The sequence below is a fragment of the Cavia porcellus genome, unplaced genomic scaffold (genome assembly GCF_034190915.1).
Source record: "Cavia porcellus strain 051 isolate PalLab524CR breed Dunkin Hartley unplaced genomic scaffold, mCavPor4.1 scaffold_4, whole genome shotgun sequence".
NCBI classification, from domain to species: domain Eukaryota; kingdom Metazoa; phylum Chordata; class Mammalia; order Rodentia; family Caviidae; genus Cavia; species Cavia porcellus.
The window spans coordinates 20874861-20889348 of NW_026947487.1; the positions used below are offsets into that span (position 1 = coordinate 20874861).

General features: G+C 37.4%; 1 protein-coding gene across 7 annotated transcripts in view; it reads left to right on the forward strand.

Annotated features, from left to right (window-relative positions):
- The first annotated feature begins 23 nt into the window (after positions 1-23).
- Pibf1 (progesterone immunomodulatory binding factor 1) overlaps positions 24-14488 on the forward strand; it is a 239631-nt gene continuing 225166 nt past the window's right edge. For 3 of the 7 annotated variants that reach the window (XM_063246830.1, XM_063246831.1, XM_013141478.3), the window contains exons 1-3: positions 24-285; positions 1288-1578; positions 13531-13631. In XM_063246830.1, coding sequence (XP_063102900.1) covers positions 1327-1578; positions 13531-13631 — 353 coding nt within the window. In that variant the 5' untranslated portion in view covers positions 24-285; positions 1288-1326. The remainder of the gene's footprint in view (positions 286-1287; positions 1579-13530; positions 13632-14488) is intronic. The other 4 variants (XR_010046846.1, XM_003477563.5, XM_063246832.1 and 1 more) reach the window with 2 other exon arrangements.

A 14488-nucleotide genomic window follows, 5' to 3' on the forward strand; every position in this document is an offset into this window, starting at 1 on the left:
CCGCCCTCGGCTAGGCGGAGCCCGCGTCTGACTCGAGCTCCCAGCCTGCACCGCTTCCCGCGCCTGCGAGGATATTGGCGGCCTAGGTGTTAGTGGCCTTATGTGCACGCCTCAAGTTCTCGTGGGGTGCTGGGTGGTTGTTTTGGTTACGGCTGCTAATGTTCCCCGACCCTGCGAGGGGAGGGACGGCCACCAGAGCGACTGACTGGCTACGCCTTTGCGTCCCCTAGGTGTGTGAGGTGGTGGTGGGTCCAGCTTTGGATGTCCAGCCTTGAAGCTTTGGAGGTAGCTTGCGGGTGTCTCCCTGTCTTTTCCGCGCGGGGCGAGGGATCCTCTTTGTGGCCAAGTTTGGGACTTAGTGTTCACACCGGTACTGTGAACAGCCCAGGTTCTGAGCCCTTGTGATCGTTCGCCCCCGTTAACTCCTCTAAAACGGAAACCGACCTTTCCTCCCCATACACCTCTTTAACTATGAAGAAAACACCAGAAAATACCATAATTTACCATATCACATAGATAACGGGGGCGCTAACATTCTTGTGAAATCCTGAGGCTTTAGCCGAGCTTTTCCTTTTTTCTGCGATCTAGCTAGTCTATCAAAACTGCCTTTGTCTCAGTGCTTCCTCATTAAGAAAAAAAAAAAAAAGCCTTCAATGATGCCTCGTGTTTAAGGCCATCCAGTTCTGACACTTAAGTGTTGGAGGGGAGAAGGTCTGGGAAAGTCACTATTCTAATTAAAGATTTGCTACAGCTGTTGTTTTCTCGCTGTTAGCGCTATAGCAACCCTAGTACCTGCATGGTTTCCTTTTTACTACCCCTGTTTAAAACCTTCCAAGATTTTAAGTCCTACTTCTGTATAACCTTAATCTAACTCAAGTGATGTCTCCAAGTTTGTGTTGTCTTTTATGTGCATTTTTGGGTATTAATGGGCTCTGACCTTTATGTCTTACATTTTTTGTGTCTTCTAAGATTTTTACATCAGGAACTTTTTAAAAAATGTCCTGAGGGCCCGAGTTCGGGGGCCTGAGGATGTAACTCAGTACCCAGTGCGTTTGCCTAGAGTACTCTCGGCCCTGGGTTCCATCTCTAGCCCTGGAAAACAGTAAGGGCTAGGTTGACGGTAGCAGTGAATGAATCAGTGTTTTATTTGAGCTATAATTTACCGTAGTAACCTGTCTTAGATTTGAAATTCTCCAAATTGTTACTTAGGGTATCTCTAGTATCTCAATATTCTTTGCTTTCTATTAGTGTCTCAGTATATTTAAGTTAATAATTTTTAATCTACAGGAGGTCAAGTAGAGAAAAACTGACCCATAATAGTAAAAGATGTCTCGAAAAATTTCTAAAGAATCAAAAAAAGTGAACATCTCTAGTTCTCTGGAATCTGAAGATATTAGTTTAGAAACAACAATTCCTACAGATGATATTTCCTCATCTGAAGAGCGAGAAGGTAAAGTCAAAATCACCAGGCAGCTAATTGAACGAAAAGAACTGCTTCATAATATTCAGTTGCTGAAAATAGAGTTATCTCAGAAAAATATGATGATCGACAATTTGAAAGTGGATTATCTTACAAAGGTAAGAGCAAGCATAAATTTTGTTACTTATATGCTTGATTTTCTTTAAGCCACAGATTAGAATTACATATTTTCTTTAAGCTTTAGATAAATAAAAGTAAACTTAGTCCAGCACAGCCTTTTAATACTTTGAAAGGTACAGTTATTTAAATATGAAAAGGAGTGAATTCTGTAGGCTTAGTTTTTAACTTATAGTACTGTATGAGGTATAGATTTTCTTAGGTATAATTTCTGTCCAAATTGTTGTCTGCTTCACTGATCCTGATATGATTAGTTTGACAAGAAAAATAAAGATCATAATTACATTATTCATTCTATATTGTCCTTTGCCCTAGAAATTTGGTTAGTACCTATTTGCTGATTACTGTCTTTTTTCTTTATTTTTTTTTTGGATAGTTACTGTTACATATTAGAAGTCATAAATTTATGTACCATAGTCTTCATATTAGTGATACTTGCCATCCAAATAAAAGGTTGTCCTAGTCTACTGGTGGCAAACCTGTGGCTTGTGTGCTACAGTGGCACACAGAGTGCGCTGTCAGCCCGGGAGCCAAGTCCTGCATTGCCTTTGCAGCCATTGTTAGTAGTTTGTGATAGATATGTGGATTTTGGATTACAGTTTTGGCACTCAGTATCTAACAGGTTCAGCATCGCTGTCCTAGTCATTCTTTTCTTTTCTTTTTTTTTGGCCATATGTGATTATTTAGAGAGCAGTTTTTGTGAAATCTGGTAAAGCTTTCACTAACCCTAAGAAGGATTAGATAGTATATTAGATAGTATATTTCTGTAGGCCTACTTGACTTTGCGGGGAGGTATTGTCTCTTTTAGCAGACTAGGAGGGCAGGGACATATTTGTTCTGCTGGTGTGTCTCTAGCGTCTAAAACATAAATGAATGACCAATCCCTGTTTTGCTCTTGGTGAAACAAAACCCCAGTTAATGGCAAACCCAAGGCCATTCAGATGGAAATGAGGGTACCAGTTAGGATTCAGATCTAAAAATCTGAAGCCTATACTCTGCAAAAGTGAATATCTAAACATTTGCTTTTAGATGTCCTACACTGTTACCTCCCTAGATTCGAGCACTTGGTACGATATCAATGGATCCTCTAGTTTCCTCTCCCTCTTACTTTTCTCATGTTACTTTTGCGCCATAACTATTCATCTCTACTTCTCAAGATTTCCTTTAATGCAACTTATTGAAAAAGACCTGAGTTAATATAGCCCATTCAATAATTTACTTGCCCAGTAAACAAATATTTCATTAACCATATAACAGTTTACCCCATGTGTCACTTAGGCAGCATGTTTATTTACATGCTGACTATCCCAAATATCTCTCAGGCAGATGTCATTTCAACCTGTCAATCCTTGCATTGAATAAATTCAATAAAATTGTTTTTATATTTCCTGTTACAATATAAAAACTAATGAAAAAATATGTAATTTTTGGTCATCCTGTATTTAAATAATTGGACTGGTAAGTGGTTAAGTGCTGTCTTACTTTTCTTTTTACTAAGACAAAATACCCAGCATCCAAAGTTAAAGGAGAAAGGTTTATTTGGCTCACAGTTTGTAGAGGTTTCAGTCCATAGTCTGCTGGCTCCAAGGCAAGGTTGGCATGGCAGATAAGAAACAGTCCATGGCAAATAGGCAGGTGAGAACACATTAGCCCTCTTTCTGTTCCTTATATTTTCTATGGACTCCCTGCCCTAGGATGGGTACTCACCTTATGAATCTTAGCCAGAGCTATGCCAGACTAATCAGTGGACTGATTTAGTAATCACACACTCTTAGATCCAGCTGCCTCTGAAAAACTCTATGTCCCCCATGACCATTTGAGGCTTAGCATGTAGACACAAATTGTAATGAATGCTGTATTTACTACATCCAGAGCTACATTTTCTTTGGCCTCTTTTGTTTTCCATTTGTAAGGTACTTGATTATCAATAGTTTTTCTTATTTTTAGGTTTTACATTATAGAAATGAGGACAGATTCATGTCAGGCTGTCTAGTGTAACAGATCACAGTTACAGTTCAAGTTACAAACTGTGGAATTGAGTTTCAGCCTTACCTGTTGCCGTAGGCAAATTCCTTCACTTTTTAAATTCCTTGATAGCATATAAAATAATAATGGTATACTGTATTTACTTCAGAGGATTGTCGGAAAGCTTAAATTAGTCAATGTAAGGTCATAGACATCTTATGTATTGTAAAATATACTTACGTTGTTATGGTTAATTATAAACAGTATACTTTTAACTGTACTTGTTAACACTACTTTGTTGCTTTTTGTACATTCCCTCCCCCAGTGCTTAATAGTTTTTGGAGTAGTTTTCTAGTTAGACTACAAGTATAGAAGACTAAATTAGTCATATTACTGAGCTGATGATACAAAATAATCGTTGATTCTAGTAAGGCCATTGTTTCCTTTTGGTGTATTTATCTTCTTTATTTCCATAGCTCCTTTTCCTTTTTCTCACCCTATGCAACTATTTTAATGTTTATCCTTTTGTTCATGTGTATTTTTGAGAATGGATGTTTTAAATTTTTCTTTACAAAAGTGTAAGATATATTCTGTTTTTATTCTTTATTTCTTTTTTGTATTCAATAATTTGTTGGTTTTTTGTTTTGTTTTGTTTTGGGGGGCAGTAAGGCTTTGCATGTGCTGGACAGGCACTTTACCACTGAACTACCCTCTATTCCTTTTCAGCTATTTTAAGAAATCATGCAGATTATTATACATACTCTATTCCTTTGATTTCAGTTCTTAGCAGTTCTGTCTGTGTGTCTACCAATCCATCTATGCACTTCCACAATGATAGGCCACATATGTTGCCCCTAACTTCTGCTGCCACAGTGTAGGATTGGCTTTCTTTAGACATTTCCCTGCTGGATCTGTGAGCATTCTTTGACATACACACGTATATGTGAATATATATATTTAGTTTAACTAGATTCACTGTCAGATTCTCTGCAGAGTAGCTGTTGTATTCTTTATTCCCAGTGTTTCACCTACTAAATGAGTACTAAGATTATTCCATTTAGAGACCCATTAGTAATAAGAGAAAAGCCAGTCTTCCAAAATTCAAATCTCAATTATAAGATGTATCATTCACATGTATTTTAACTAAAACTGCCATTTCATCTGTTATGTGCTATACGTTAAAGATGTACTCTAATTTCAGATGCTAAAATGTGAGAAAGTAAGAGTCTAGATGTATTAAAGAATATTTTTAAGCAGGATTTGGTATATGCCTGTAATCCCAGAACTCAGGAGGCTGAGGCAGGAAAATCACTGCAAGATCTAGGCCAGCCTGGGCTATAAAATGAGCGCAAGGCCAGCCTGCATCATACAGTGAAATCTTGCCTCAAAAAAGAATATTTTTAACCATTCATTAGCATTTTCCAAAGCATTATTGGGGCTACAAAGATGAAAATAATCTGTTTTACTATTATAAAAAAATAATTTTCCTTTCTGGACTGGTTAGAAGTTATAGGGAAGATTGACTTCTGCTGTGTGTAAGACTATTACTGTTATTTATCATTTAAATGATACGGCTTTAAGTTAATGAGGTTCTTGTTATTAGATACATTTAAGTAGGTCTGGATAGTTAAGGGATATGAATTTTATTGCTTATTTCTCCTCTTGAAAGCAGCTGTCCAAGGTTTCAGGGATTATGTTCAACAGTTAGCATCAAACTTGGAAAATGGTGGCTGCTGGTGACAGAAGGCACCTGGCATGATTACTGCTAGATATCATTAGAAGCCTCAGTTCCTTTTAACTTTTTAACATTTGACTCTCACCCCAAAATCTTAAGATAATTGATCTGTCTCAGTGTCATTTTCATGTTACAGGTAATAATAAGTGTGATAAGAAAGGAACATTTATATGAGTCCTTTTAAAGAGCTCCTCAGAGCTAAAGCCAGTGACCCCAACTGACTAGAATTATATAGTATGACCACCCCTAAGAATACGAGATGGAAAGCATAATCTTTTTATTACTGTTACTAATGAAATCCAGACTTAAGTCAGAAAAAAGGGAAAAGTTGATGTCAGTAATTTTCTTCTTCTGTTCATTAAAGTCTTTTTTTTTTAGTTAGAAAATGTGTCAGTCTTCACTTCTCATGTCAGTTTGGCAGCAGTACTAATGTTTGACATGGCTTTATTGTAGTTTATGTTATTTCATTGTTCGTATGATCATGCTATGCTTCTTATCATGTTTGATTCCTGTTGCCTAAATAGGATCAAACAGGTCTAAGATAATTTAAAAAATACTGTTGCCTGGTTCAATGAAAATGAGCTCTGAGAGAATCTAAAAAGGTCGCTAGCTGCTTAGGCCAAACTTCCTGATAGTAGAAAGGTGTTTCACACTTTCATCTCCATCCATTACTTGCTTCACTTACTCCTTTTCTCTTCATTCATCTTGCCTATTGATTTTCAAATGCTAGAAACTTACTTTGTTTATCCTTGTGAGAGACTTGTGGGTTCCTTAGTACAGGTTCCTTATTAGAGTGCTTTCCCAGTTCATTTGTCACTGAGGGATTGAATTTAGAAATTAGTTGAAATTGTACAAGTTGTAACCCTGAAAAAAAAATACATATATATATATATATACGTACGTATATATTTTCCCTAGAGGTAGCATATTCTTAATTAGCAAAAGTAGAAATTTTGAAGGATATGGCCACATGTTGCTGGGATATAGCAGTTAGTATAAAAGTCTTTTTGAAGGAGGTTTCCTTTTTTTTTCTTTTTTAATTTTAAAGATAGTAAAATGCAGCAAAATAAAACAGAACAAGGCCAAACAAAACAAAGCAGCAAAATTGGCACAGAACTTCAAAGCAGGATACTAGGAAAACAGTAATAGCTACTATAGTATATCTTGTTACCTTCATAATAGTTGTCCATTCCATCAGTATAGCAAAATCAAACCAAAAACAAAACAGAATAAAACCAACCAAAACAGAATATTGAATAAAGCAAAACATTCAGAACAAAGCAAAACAATGAGAACAATATTGGGTTTCAAAGCAAGATAGAAGGAGATCCCCATATTTGCTGTATTGCGTATTGTCATCCTCCCAAGTGATGTTTAGACTGCTGGCTCCAGTCCTGCAAAGTCAGCCAGACAATACAAGCATTTAGTTGCTTTTATGTACCTTAGTTGCTATCAACTGTCTTCCGAACCAGCATGTGGCTGTGGTAGTGGTGGTAGTGGGGTGCTCAGCCTGCTCACTGGTAGGCTCACAGGAGGCACTAACTTTTCTCTTCCTGGGAGCCACATGTCTTGCATGGCTTGCACAGTTTAGCAGAAAGGCTGGCTGGTTGGCTTCTTGTTGGATCCACCCAGTCTTAGCATGGCAGATTCTTGGTTCCTTTTCAAATGATGGACTTGATAAAAAAATAAATGCATCTTTAAGGTCATGTGGCAGAATCACAGCTATGTTTTTTTCATTAAAATTTTTTTTTTTACTTTAAAATAGGAGTCAACACATTGGGTGTTGTGGCACGTGCCTTTAATCCGACTACTTGGGAGGCTGAGGCAAGAGGATCATTGCATGTTCAAGTTCAAGGCCAATATAGTTTAAGGCCAGTCTCACCTATATTGTGAGACCCTATCTCAAAAACCAAAACAAAACAAAAACAAAATAGGAAATCAGCCAATTTTCTCCAAAAGGACCAAGAACTATTAATTGCTCTGTGGGCCATATCTGATCTATCGTGTATTCTTGCTTGTTCTTGGTTTTTCAAGTTTTATTGGTTTTTTTTTTTTTTTCACAAACCTAAAACTATAAAACCCATTCTTAATTCATGGGCTGCACAAAAATAGGAAACCAACTGGGTGAGGCCCATTACCACTGTTTTTTTAAAATTTAATTTTATTTAAAGAGAAAGAAAAAAAATGGAGAAAAAAAGAGAGTAGAAATAATACAGAATTACAGAAGAATAAGCAGTAAGAAATCACCAGTTGATAAGTTACATATTGTCATCTTAGAAATAGTTGTTCAGGTTACAAAATTAAAGTATGTAAAGTGACATTCAATAGTGACATTGCCAACAGTTCTGCTCAATGAGCCAACAAAAACTTAGTAATATGCTTATCAGTCCTACACACTTGTTTTTTATCTTAAAGAGGGTAAGATTAAGCATGTCAAAACAGAACAAAACAGTTCAAAAAGAAAGTTTAAAGAAACACATTTCAAAGCAAGTCCACTGGAGATGTTCACAGTCTATCTTATTGTCTCTAGTTTTCTTCCAAATAGTTGTCCCCATCTTCACACACATTGAATACCTACTGCATATTATAGAACTAATCAAATCATTATAGGATGATGAAGACTTTTTAGGTCTGCAAGATCTGACACTGGAGAAGACAATAATGACTACCATAGTGTCCCTCATTCTCTTTGTAATAACTGTCCTTATCCTTTACATATGCTGAAATTGAACTTAAGAGACTAATATCACTCTGAATAGTGAATAATAGTATTGATAGATTCTATATCATAATGCTACAGAATTAGCATTAGGTTTCTTAGTGTCTCTTCTTTTTCAGAGTATCTGTTCATTACATCTTGCATTATATAATCTGTTCCTGTAAGTAGTTTAAAAAATTCTTCCCATGTGTGGATTTCTACATGTATTTCCATCCTCTCTGTATTATAGGGAAAAATAAATCATAACAAGACAGCAAAACAAATTCCTAGAAAAACATGCAGTGAAAAAGACACAGAAGACAACAATATTAGATGATCTACCATAGTTACTATGCTTTGTCTTGTTATTTTCAATAGACTTGTCCACATCATCAGGCTAAATATAGTTAAGCATAGTATTACATAGCTATTTTTATAAAACACAACTTTGAAAACCATGTAGAACTTAAGAGCGGTTAATAATCAAAACTGGTATGGATATCTTTTACATCTTGTCGTATTCAGAGTAGTTGCCTCTACTATTAGACTTGATACTATCAAGCATACCAAATTTGAATAAAATCAGCCAAGGCAAAACCGTGGTCTAACAAACCAGCTTCAAGTCAGTCATACTAAGACAATGTAAGTAATACATGGTTTCAGTTTAAGTTAATAGGAAATTAAGGTTATTTACCATGGAATAATCTGTTATTTTGGGGTTAGATGTCTGTGTCCTCAAATCTGATATGAATGGACAGACTGGAACAAAATAAAATCAAACTAAACACAGTGATAAGACTACTGTGACTTTTTAATCCTGATACACTATTAACAGTGACCTCTGCCTTCCCTTTTTAGGCTTTTTTTCACCTTTCCCCTTCTCAGGATACTTTGTATGTTTTGGGTCTCACTAGCCCCTTTAGTTTTTAGATTAGGGGGCCAGCCCGTTGACTATCAGAGTGTTGCTGAACCTTTATACCCCTAAGCTTGATCTTGAGCTATACTCCTTTACTCACTAAAATCATAGGGTTTTCCTTCCTTCCAGCTGTGTAGTTCTACAGTGCCCAAAAGTGTCATAGCTTTCCAATCTATCTGCGGCTGCTGGATGAGTTGTCCCTATTTCTCTCTGGTTTACTGTCGCATATAGCTTCGCTTTCTCATGTTTGACTTTCAGTTTATTAACCCTCCTTTGGGTTGAGTGTATTTCCCATTCAGAGCATCTCAATGGAGCCTGTCTCCTAAACTACTCTGCCTGTTTTTTTTTTTTTTTTTAGTGTATCAAGGCTATCTATATTAAAGATTATAGCTTACAGTCTCTGCCTCATATCTGCCACTACACTTTACTGCTATAATTTGTCCACCTTACTCCCTCATTCCACTATCTGCCCCGTTCATTGAGGCCTCTCTGCCACTGTTGCTGGAATCCTGGTATCCCTTCCTCTCTCTTTCTCTGAAATGTCCTTCAGTATTTTTTGTAGGGTTGGGTTGGTGGCCATGAACTCCCACAGTTCCTTCTTGTCTTAGAAACATCTTATTTCTCCATTAATTTTGAGAGAGAGTTTTTCTGGGTACATCAGTCTTGAGTGCAGATTATTTTCTTTCAGGGCTTAGATAATTTCCCCCAGGCTCTTCTCAATTTAAGAGTTTGTGTTGATAAGTCTGTTGTTATTTTGATAATTTTCCCATTGTAGGTAATCTGCTTCTTTTCCCTGGCTGCTTTTAGTATTCTGTTCTTTTGGTGGATTTCTGGAATCTTGATTATTATATGTCTGAGTGTAGATCTGTTTTGGTTGTAGGTGGCTGGAGTTCTGTATGCCTCATTTATCTGGATATCATTTCTTTTTCCTATGCTTGGGAAGTTTTCCTTTAATATATCTGTGAATATTCTCTGTATTTCATTTTTAGTTACTCCTGCTTCCTCACTCATGTGCTTTACTCTTAAGTTATGTATCCTTCTGTCGTCTCTGTTGTCATCTCACTGCATTATTCTTAAGTTATGTATCCTTTTGTCGTCTTCTAGCCTTTGAATTGTTTCTTTCTGGTTCCTCTTTCATTTTTCAGATGTCTTTTCTTCCTGGATCATTTATCATAAATCTCTCTTCAAGTTTCAAAAGGCTAACTTTAGTTTCTGTCAAGGCATTTTGCCAGTTTTCAATGGAGTTTTTAGTTTCCTGGTAATCTCTTTGGATCTGTTTCATGTATTCTAGGTTATGTTTAAATTCTTCAACAGAGACTTCTCTGTCTTTTCTGATTTTCTCTGTTCTTCCATCTGTGTTCTCTTGGGCGGGGCTTATCATTTCTATAATTAATCTCTTTGTATCTTGCCTCACTTGGATCAGAAGTACATTTTAAATTTGTCTATGAGGTCCTGAAGGTATTTCTTTATATTGACTGATGCTGTGTCTAGCGTTGGATGGTTACTGTCCTGGTTCTCTTCTGTATTTACTTCTCCTGGGCTTATTTTCCCAGGTTTGGCAGCTGGAGATTTTTTTTTTCTACCTCTTGTCATGTTTCTGGTTTCTTTCAGACTGGTGTGTCCCGGGGATCTCTGGCCCTCTCCCTATTGCTTAGGGTCTTTCCGAAGTGTGCTGACTGGAGTTTTTGCTGCCCTCCCCAATTTGCTGTTATTTGAGGTACACACAGCGATGCAGGGATGGTGCAGGCTAGCCTCAAGCCTCTGTGCTAGTCAGTCCACAAGTTAGGCTGTACCTTGTGGTCATAGAGTTGTGACAATTTTGTATCTACTTATTGGGTCCCAGCCAGAGGCATATTTCAGTCCCAGCAGACACTGTCAGTTCTCTCTCTACCAGGGGTAGCTGACTGATATCACTGTGGTGCTGGTCTCTACCCAAATCCAAGCTGTCCTCCACCAGACCTCTCTGCGCCAGGGGCGACTATCTGATGTCACTGCGGCACAGGATTCTGCCCAATTCCAAGATGTCTTCTACCAGTACTCTCTGTGTCACTGATGTCGCGTGGCGCCGGGCTCTGCCCAATTCCAAGGTGTCCTCCAGCCAGCGACAACAGCTGCAGGACCCAGTCTCTAGCCCTCACGGGGAATCAATGCAGATCTTCTTGGGTCTACTGCACACTGCGCCACTTGTCTTCACTTTGTTCCCAGCACAGCACAGATGAGTCAGAAAACTATGTGGTGTCCGGCTTCGGAGCCCAGGAGCTTCTCACAGTCTCCGGCACTGCCAGGCAGCTCCGGCTGCTTCGCAGGGCCCCAGGTCTCAATTTCCAGCAGTCTCTGAGAGCCAATATAGCTTTTCCCCCTCGATCCACTGCTCACTGTGCTGCGTCCTCCCGTTAAGGGTTCGGGATTCGCTGACTCCTGTTACTGGCAGCTGCGGTCTCAGTGCGACCTTGGATGTCTGGGCGCACCTAGTACAGCACTGAACAGGTCTCAGTGAGCACGTGGGGCTTCAGCTCTGCACCCACGCTTTTCCTTCCTGTTACTAGTTTTAGTTTTCCCTTCGGTTACCGCCTTGGTTAGTAAGAATCATTATCCATTCATGTGACACTCTCCATGTTGTCATATTGTAGCACCTGATCTGATTTCTCTGCAGAGCCTCTGCACCCAGCCTCCTAGCAAGCCACCGTTTTTTCCCCACTGTTTGTTAATATCATTGGGAGATTTTAGACAGTTGGTGTTACATGTCCTGATGTATTCAAAGTGACACGCAAATGGTAGAGGCACTAAAGTAGAAGCAGAAGACTGGAGTTTATTGCCTAATGTAAGGTTCTACTAGAGCCATCTATTGAGAAATGAAAGATTTGGAGAAAACTGATCTGGGATATAAAACATAATGTCTATTTTAAACATACTAAACTTTAGATTCCTAATAGACTCTTAAGTAGATTGTGAGTTAGAGTTTTAGGGGAGTCTCCATTGACAGTATATCTGTCTAAATACACTTCAGCTAGACATGGCATGTAAAGCCATGAAATTTGATTATTTAGGGAGAGAAAAGGGCCATAAACCAAGTTAAGAAACTGTCCAACATTTCAAAATGGGTTAGAAGGGAATCCAGCAAAGGAAGCTGAGGAGCTTCAGGTGTCCATTGTAATTATAAAAGAGATCATGAAGGAATATCATAGAAGCCCGAATGACAATGAAGTTGTCAGTGTTGTCAGTCATGCTGTCAGGAGAAGTAAGCACTAGACTGGGCATCAAGGACTTTGATAAGAATAGTTTAACTGTACTAGTATGGACCAGAGCTGTACTGGCCTCATACACTGAAGGAGCAGAGATGGTGGTACAGCAAAAAGAGTGGTGTGATGAGGGAATGTTGTTGTCTTGGTAATGGGAGATAGGATATGTTTGCTTAGTTGTCGAGATAATCCAGTAGATAAGGGAAACTGAGTGATGCAAGAGGAATTTGCTTAAATATGTTAAGGACTGCTGCTAAATTTATTCAAAAAGGCAAACAATAATTTCCTGGGTTGAAAGGGAAAGAACAAAAAGCTTTCCTATATAGAGTAAGCAAAATCTAAGAACCTAGATATTGAAGAGAAAATACACCATTTTTAAAGAGTGGCCAGCATTTATTGCCACTGAACAGAGTTAAGCACATAATGGAAGTGGTTAGCAAGGGTCAGATGAAGAACTACTATATTAGAATTTTTTGTGAAGACAGTAAGAATCCTGTGAAGGATTTAAAACTGGGTAAGTTTTTGGTATCATTTTTTCGAAAGGTAAAATTAAAAAAGATAGTTACAGACGCTGACAAAATTGTAGGCAGGAAAATCATTGAGGAAACTGTTGTAATATTCCAGGCAAGTATATTCAAATATTTTGTTTTAGAGTCCATAGAGAAATGCACTAAATACAGAATTAAATAAGATCAGTTACTTATTTATTTATTTTTTTTATCGGTACCAGGGATCGAACTCATGACTGCCTGCTGGCAAGGCAGGTGCTTATGCCGCTGCGCTAAATCCCCAGCCCCTACTTAATTGATTTTAATTGTTTATAACAGTGCCCACATAGTAGTTAATTAAAGATGCATGGCACTCAGGTAAATAAATATGAGGACTGAGGGTATAACTCAGTGGTAGGATACGTGTGAGGCCATGAAATTGTTCTCCAGCATCAGAAATGAATGAATGAATGAATGAGTGATCTGGAGTGCAAATGCTGGGTCTGACCTAGAAATAATTACTTGGGTAAGGTAGAAACATGAAGTTATAGTTGTCAGCGTCTCAGTAGTGAAAAATTGTTAAAATATAGCTTGCCAAAAAAATTAATGAAGCATCAGTTTCAAACCATAGTATGAACAGATTTTGCAGTTTGCGGACACAGTCATTATTGAATAGAAAAAAACAAGAAAACATAGCCATTTTTGTCCTATGTAAGTGTTTTTTTTGTTTTTGGTGGAGTTGGGGATTAAATCTAGGGTTTCACACATGCTAGGCTATTGCTTTGTCACTGAACTACACCCTAGTTCTGTTTAAAAATATTTTATTTTAAGCTAATGTTTATTCTTTATAATAAATTTGAAATATATATATTGTCTTATTCTCTTGTTTAAGATTGAAGAATTAGAAGAGAAACTTAATGATGCACTTCATCAGAAGCAGCTACTAACTTTGAGATTAGACAACCAATTGACTTTTCAACAAAAGGATGCCAGGTAAGGAAATTTAAAAAAAAAAAAACCAGTATTTAGCAATTAAAAGTAACTCTTTACCTGTTTATGCATGTTATTATAAGCTAAAATAGAGAAATTTTGCTAGACATGGTGGCCCACACCTATCATCCCAGTGCTCAGGAGGCTGAAGCTGGAGAATCACCACAGTCTGAAAAAAAACCAAAAAACTAGCCAAACAAAAAAATTGTAAAATAAAACAGAGAAATTTTGTCAGAGCTGATAATTTTCATGTCTAGACCACCAAAATGCAGATTATTTGATATAGTATATAAAACACAGAAAGTCAAAATTCAACTTTCATTAAGTAAGCATGGGTCAATGTAAGTGAAGCACAGAGGAAGTGCTCTAAACACCACATGATTTGCTGTCTAGGTTACTAATCTTTTTTTACTGTATGAAACATACTGATAGATTGTCATGGCCTGTTGGAATTTCCTGACTTGAAGTACTTTCTATTATACCTTCATTTTTTCTCTAGCTTAGCTGAGTGCTTATCTGGAATCCTTCTGTTAATCTCAAATATGCTTGTGCCAGTTATACCTATTATACTTACATAATTTAATTAAAAATTAAATAAAGATGAGTACTAAGAAAATAAGAATGAAAAGATTGTACAGGAAAAAGGAGAAAATGAAGGAAGTGTGGTTTCTTGGAGATTAGAAAAGTTTATCAAGGAAGGAGAGGTTGAACTTAGTAGTCGAGTTCTTATTTAGTGTGCATAAAAAAAAAAAGGAAGGAGAGATTTACATGTGGAAAGTGTATCATTAGTTCATGGGTATAAAAAGAATTAAGAATCATTAACAATCTGGATGTCATTGGGAGCCCAGAGATCTAAGGAG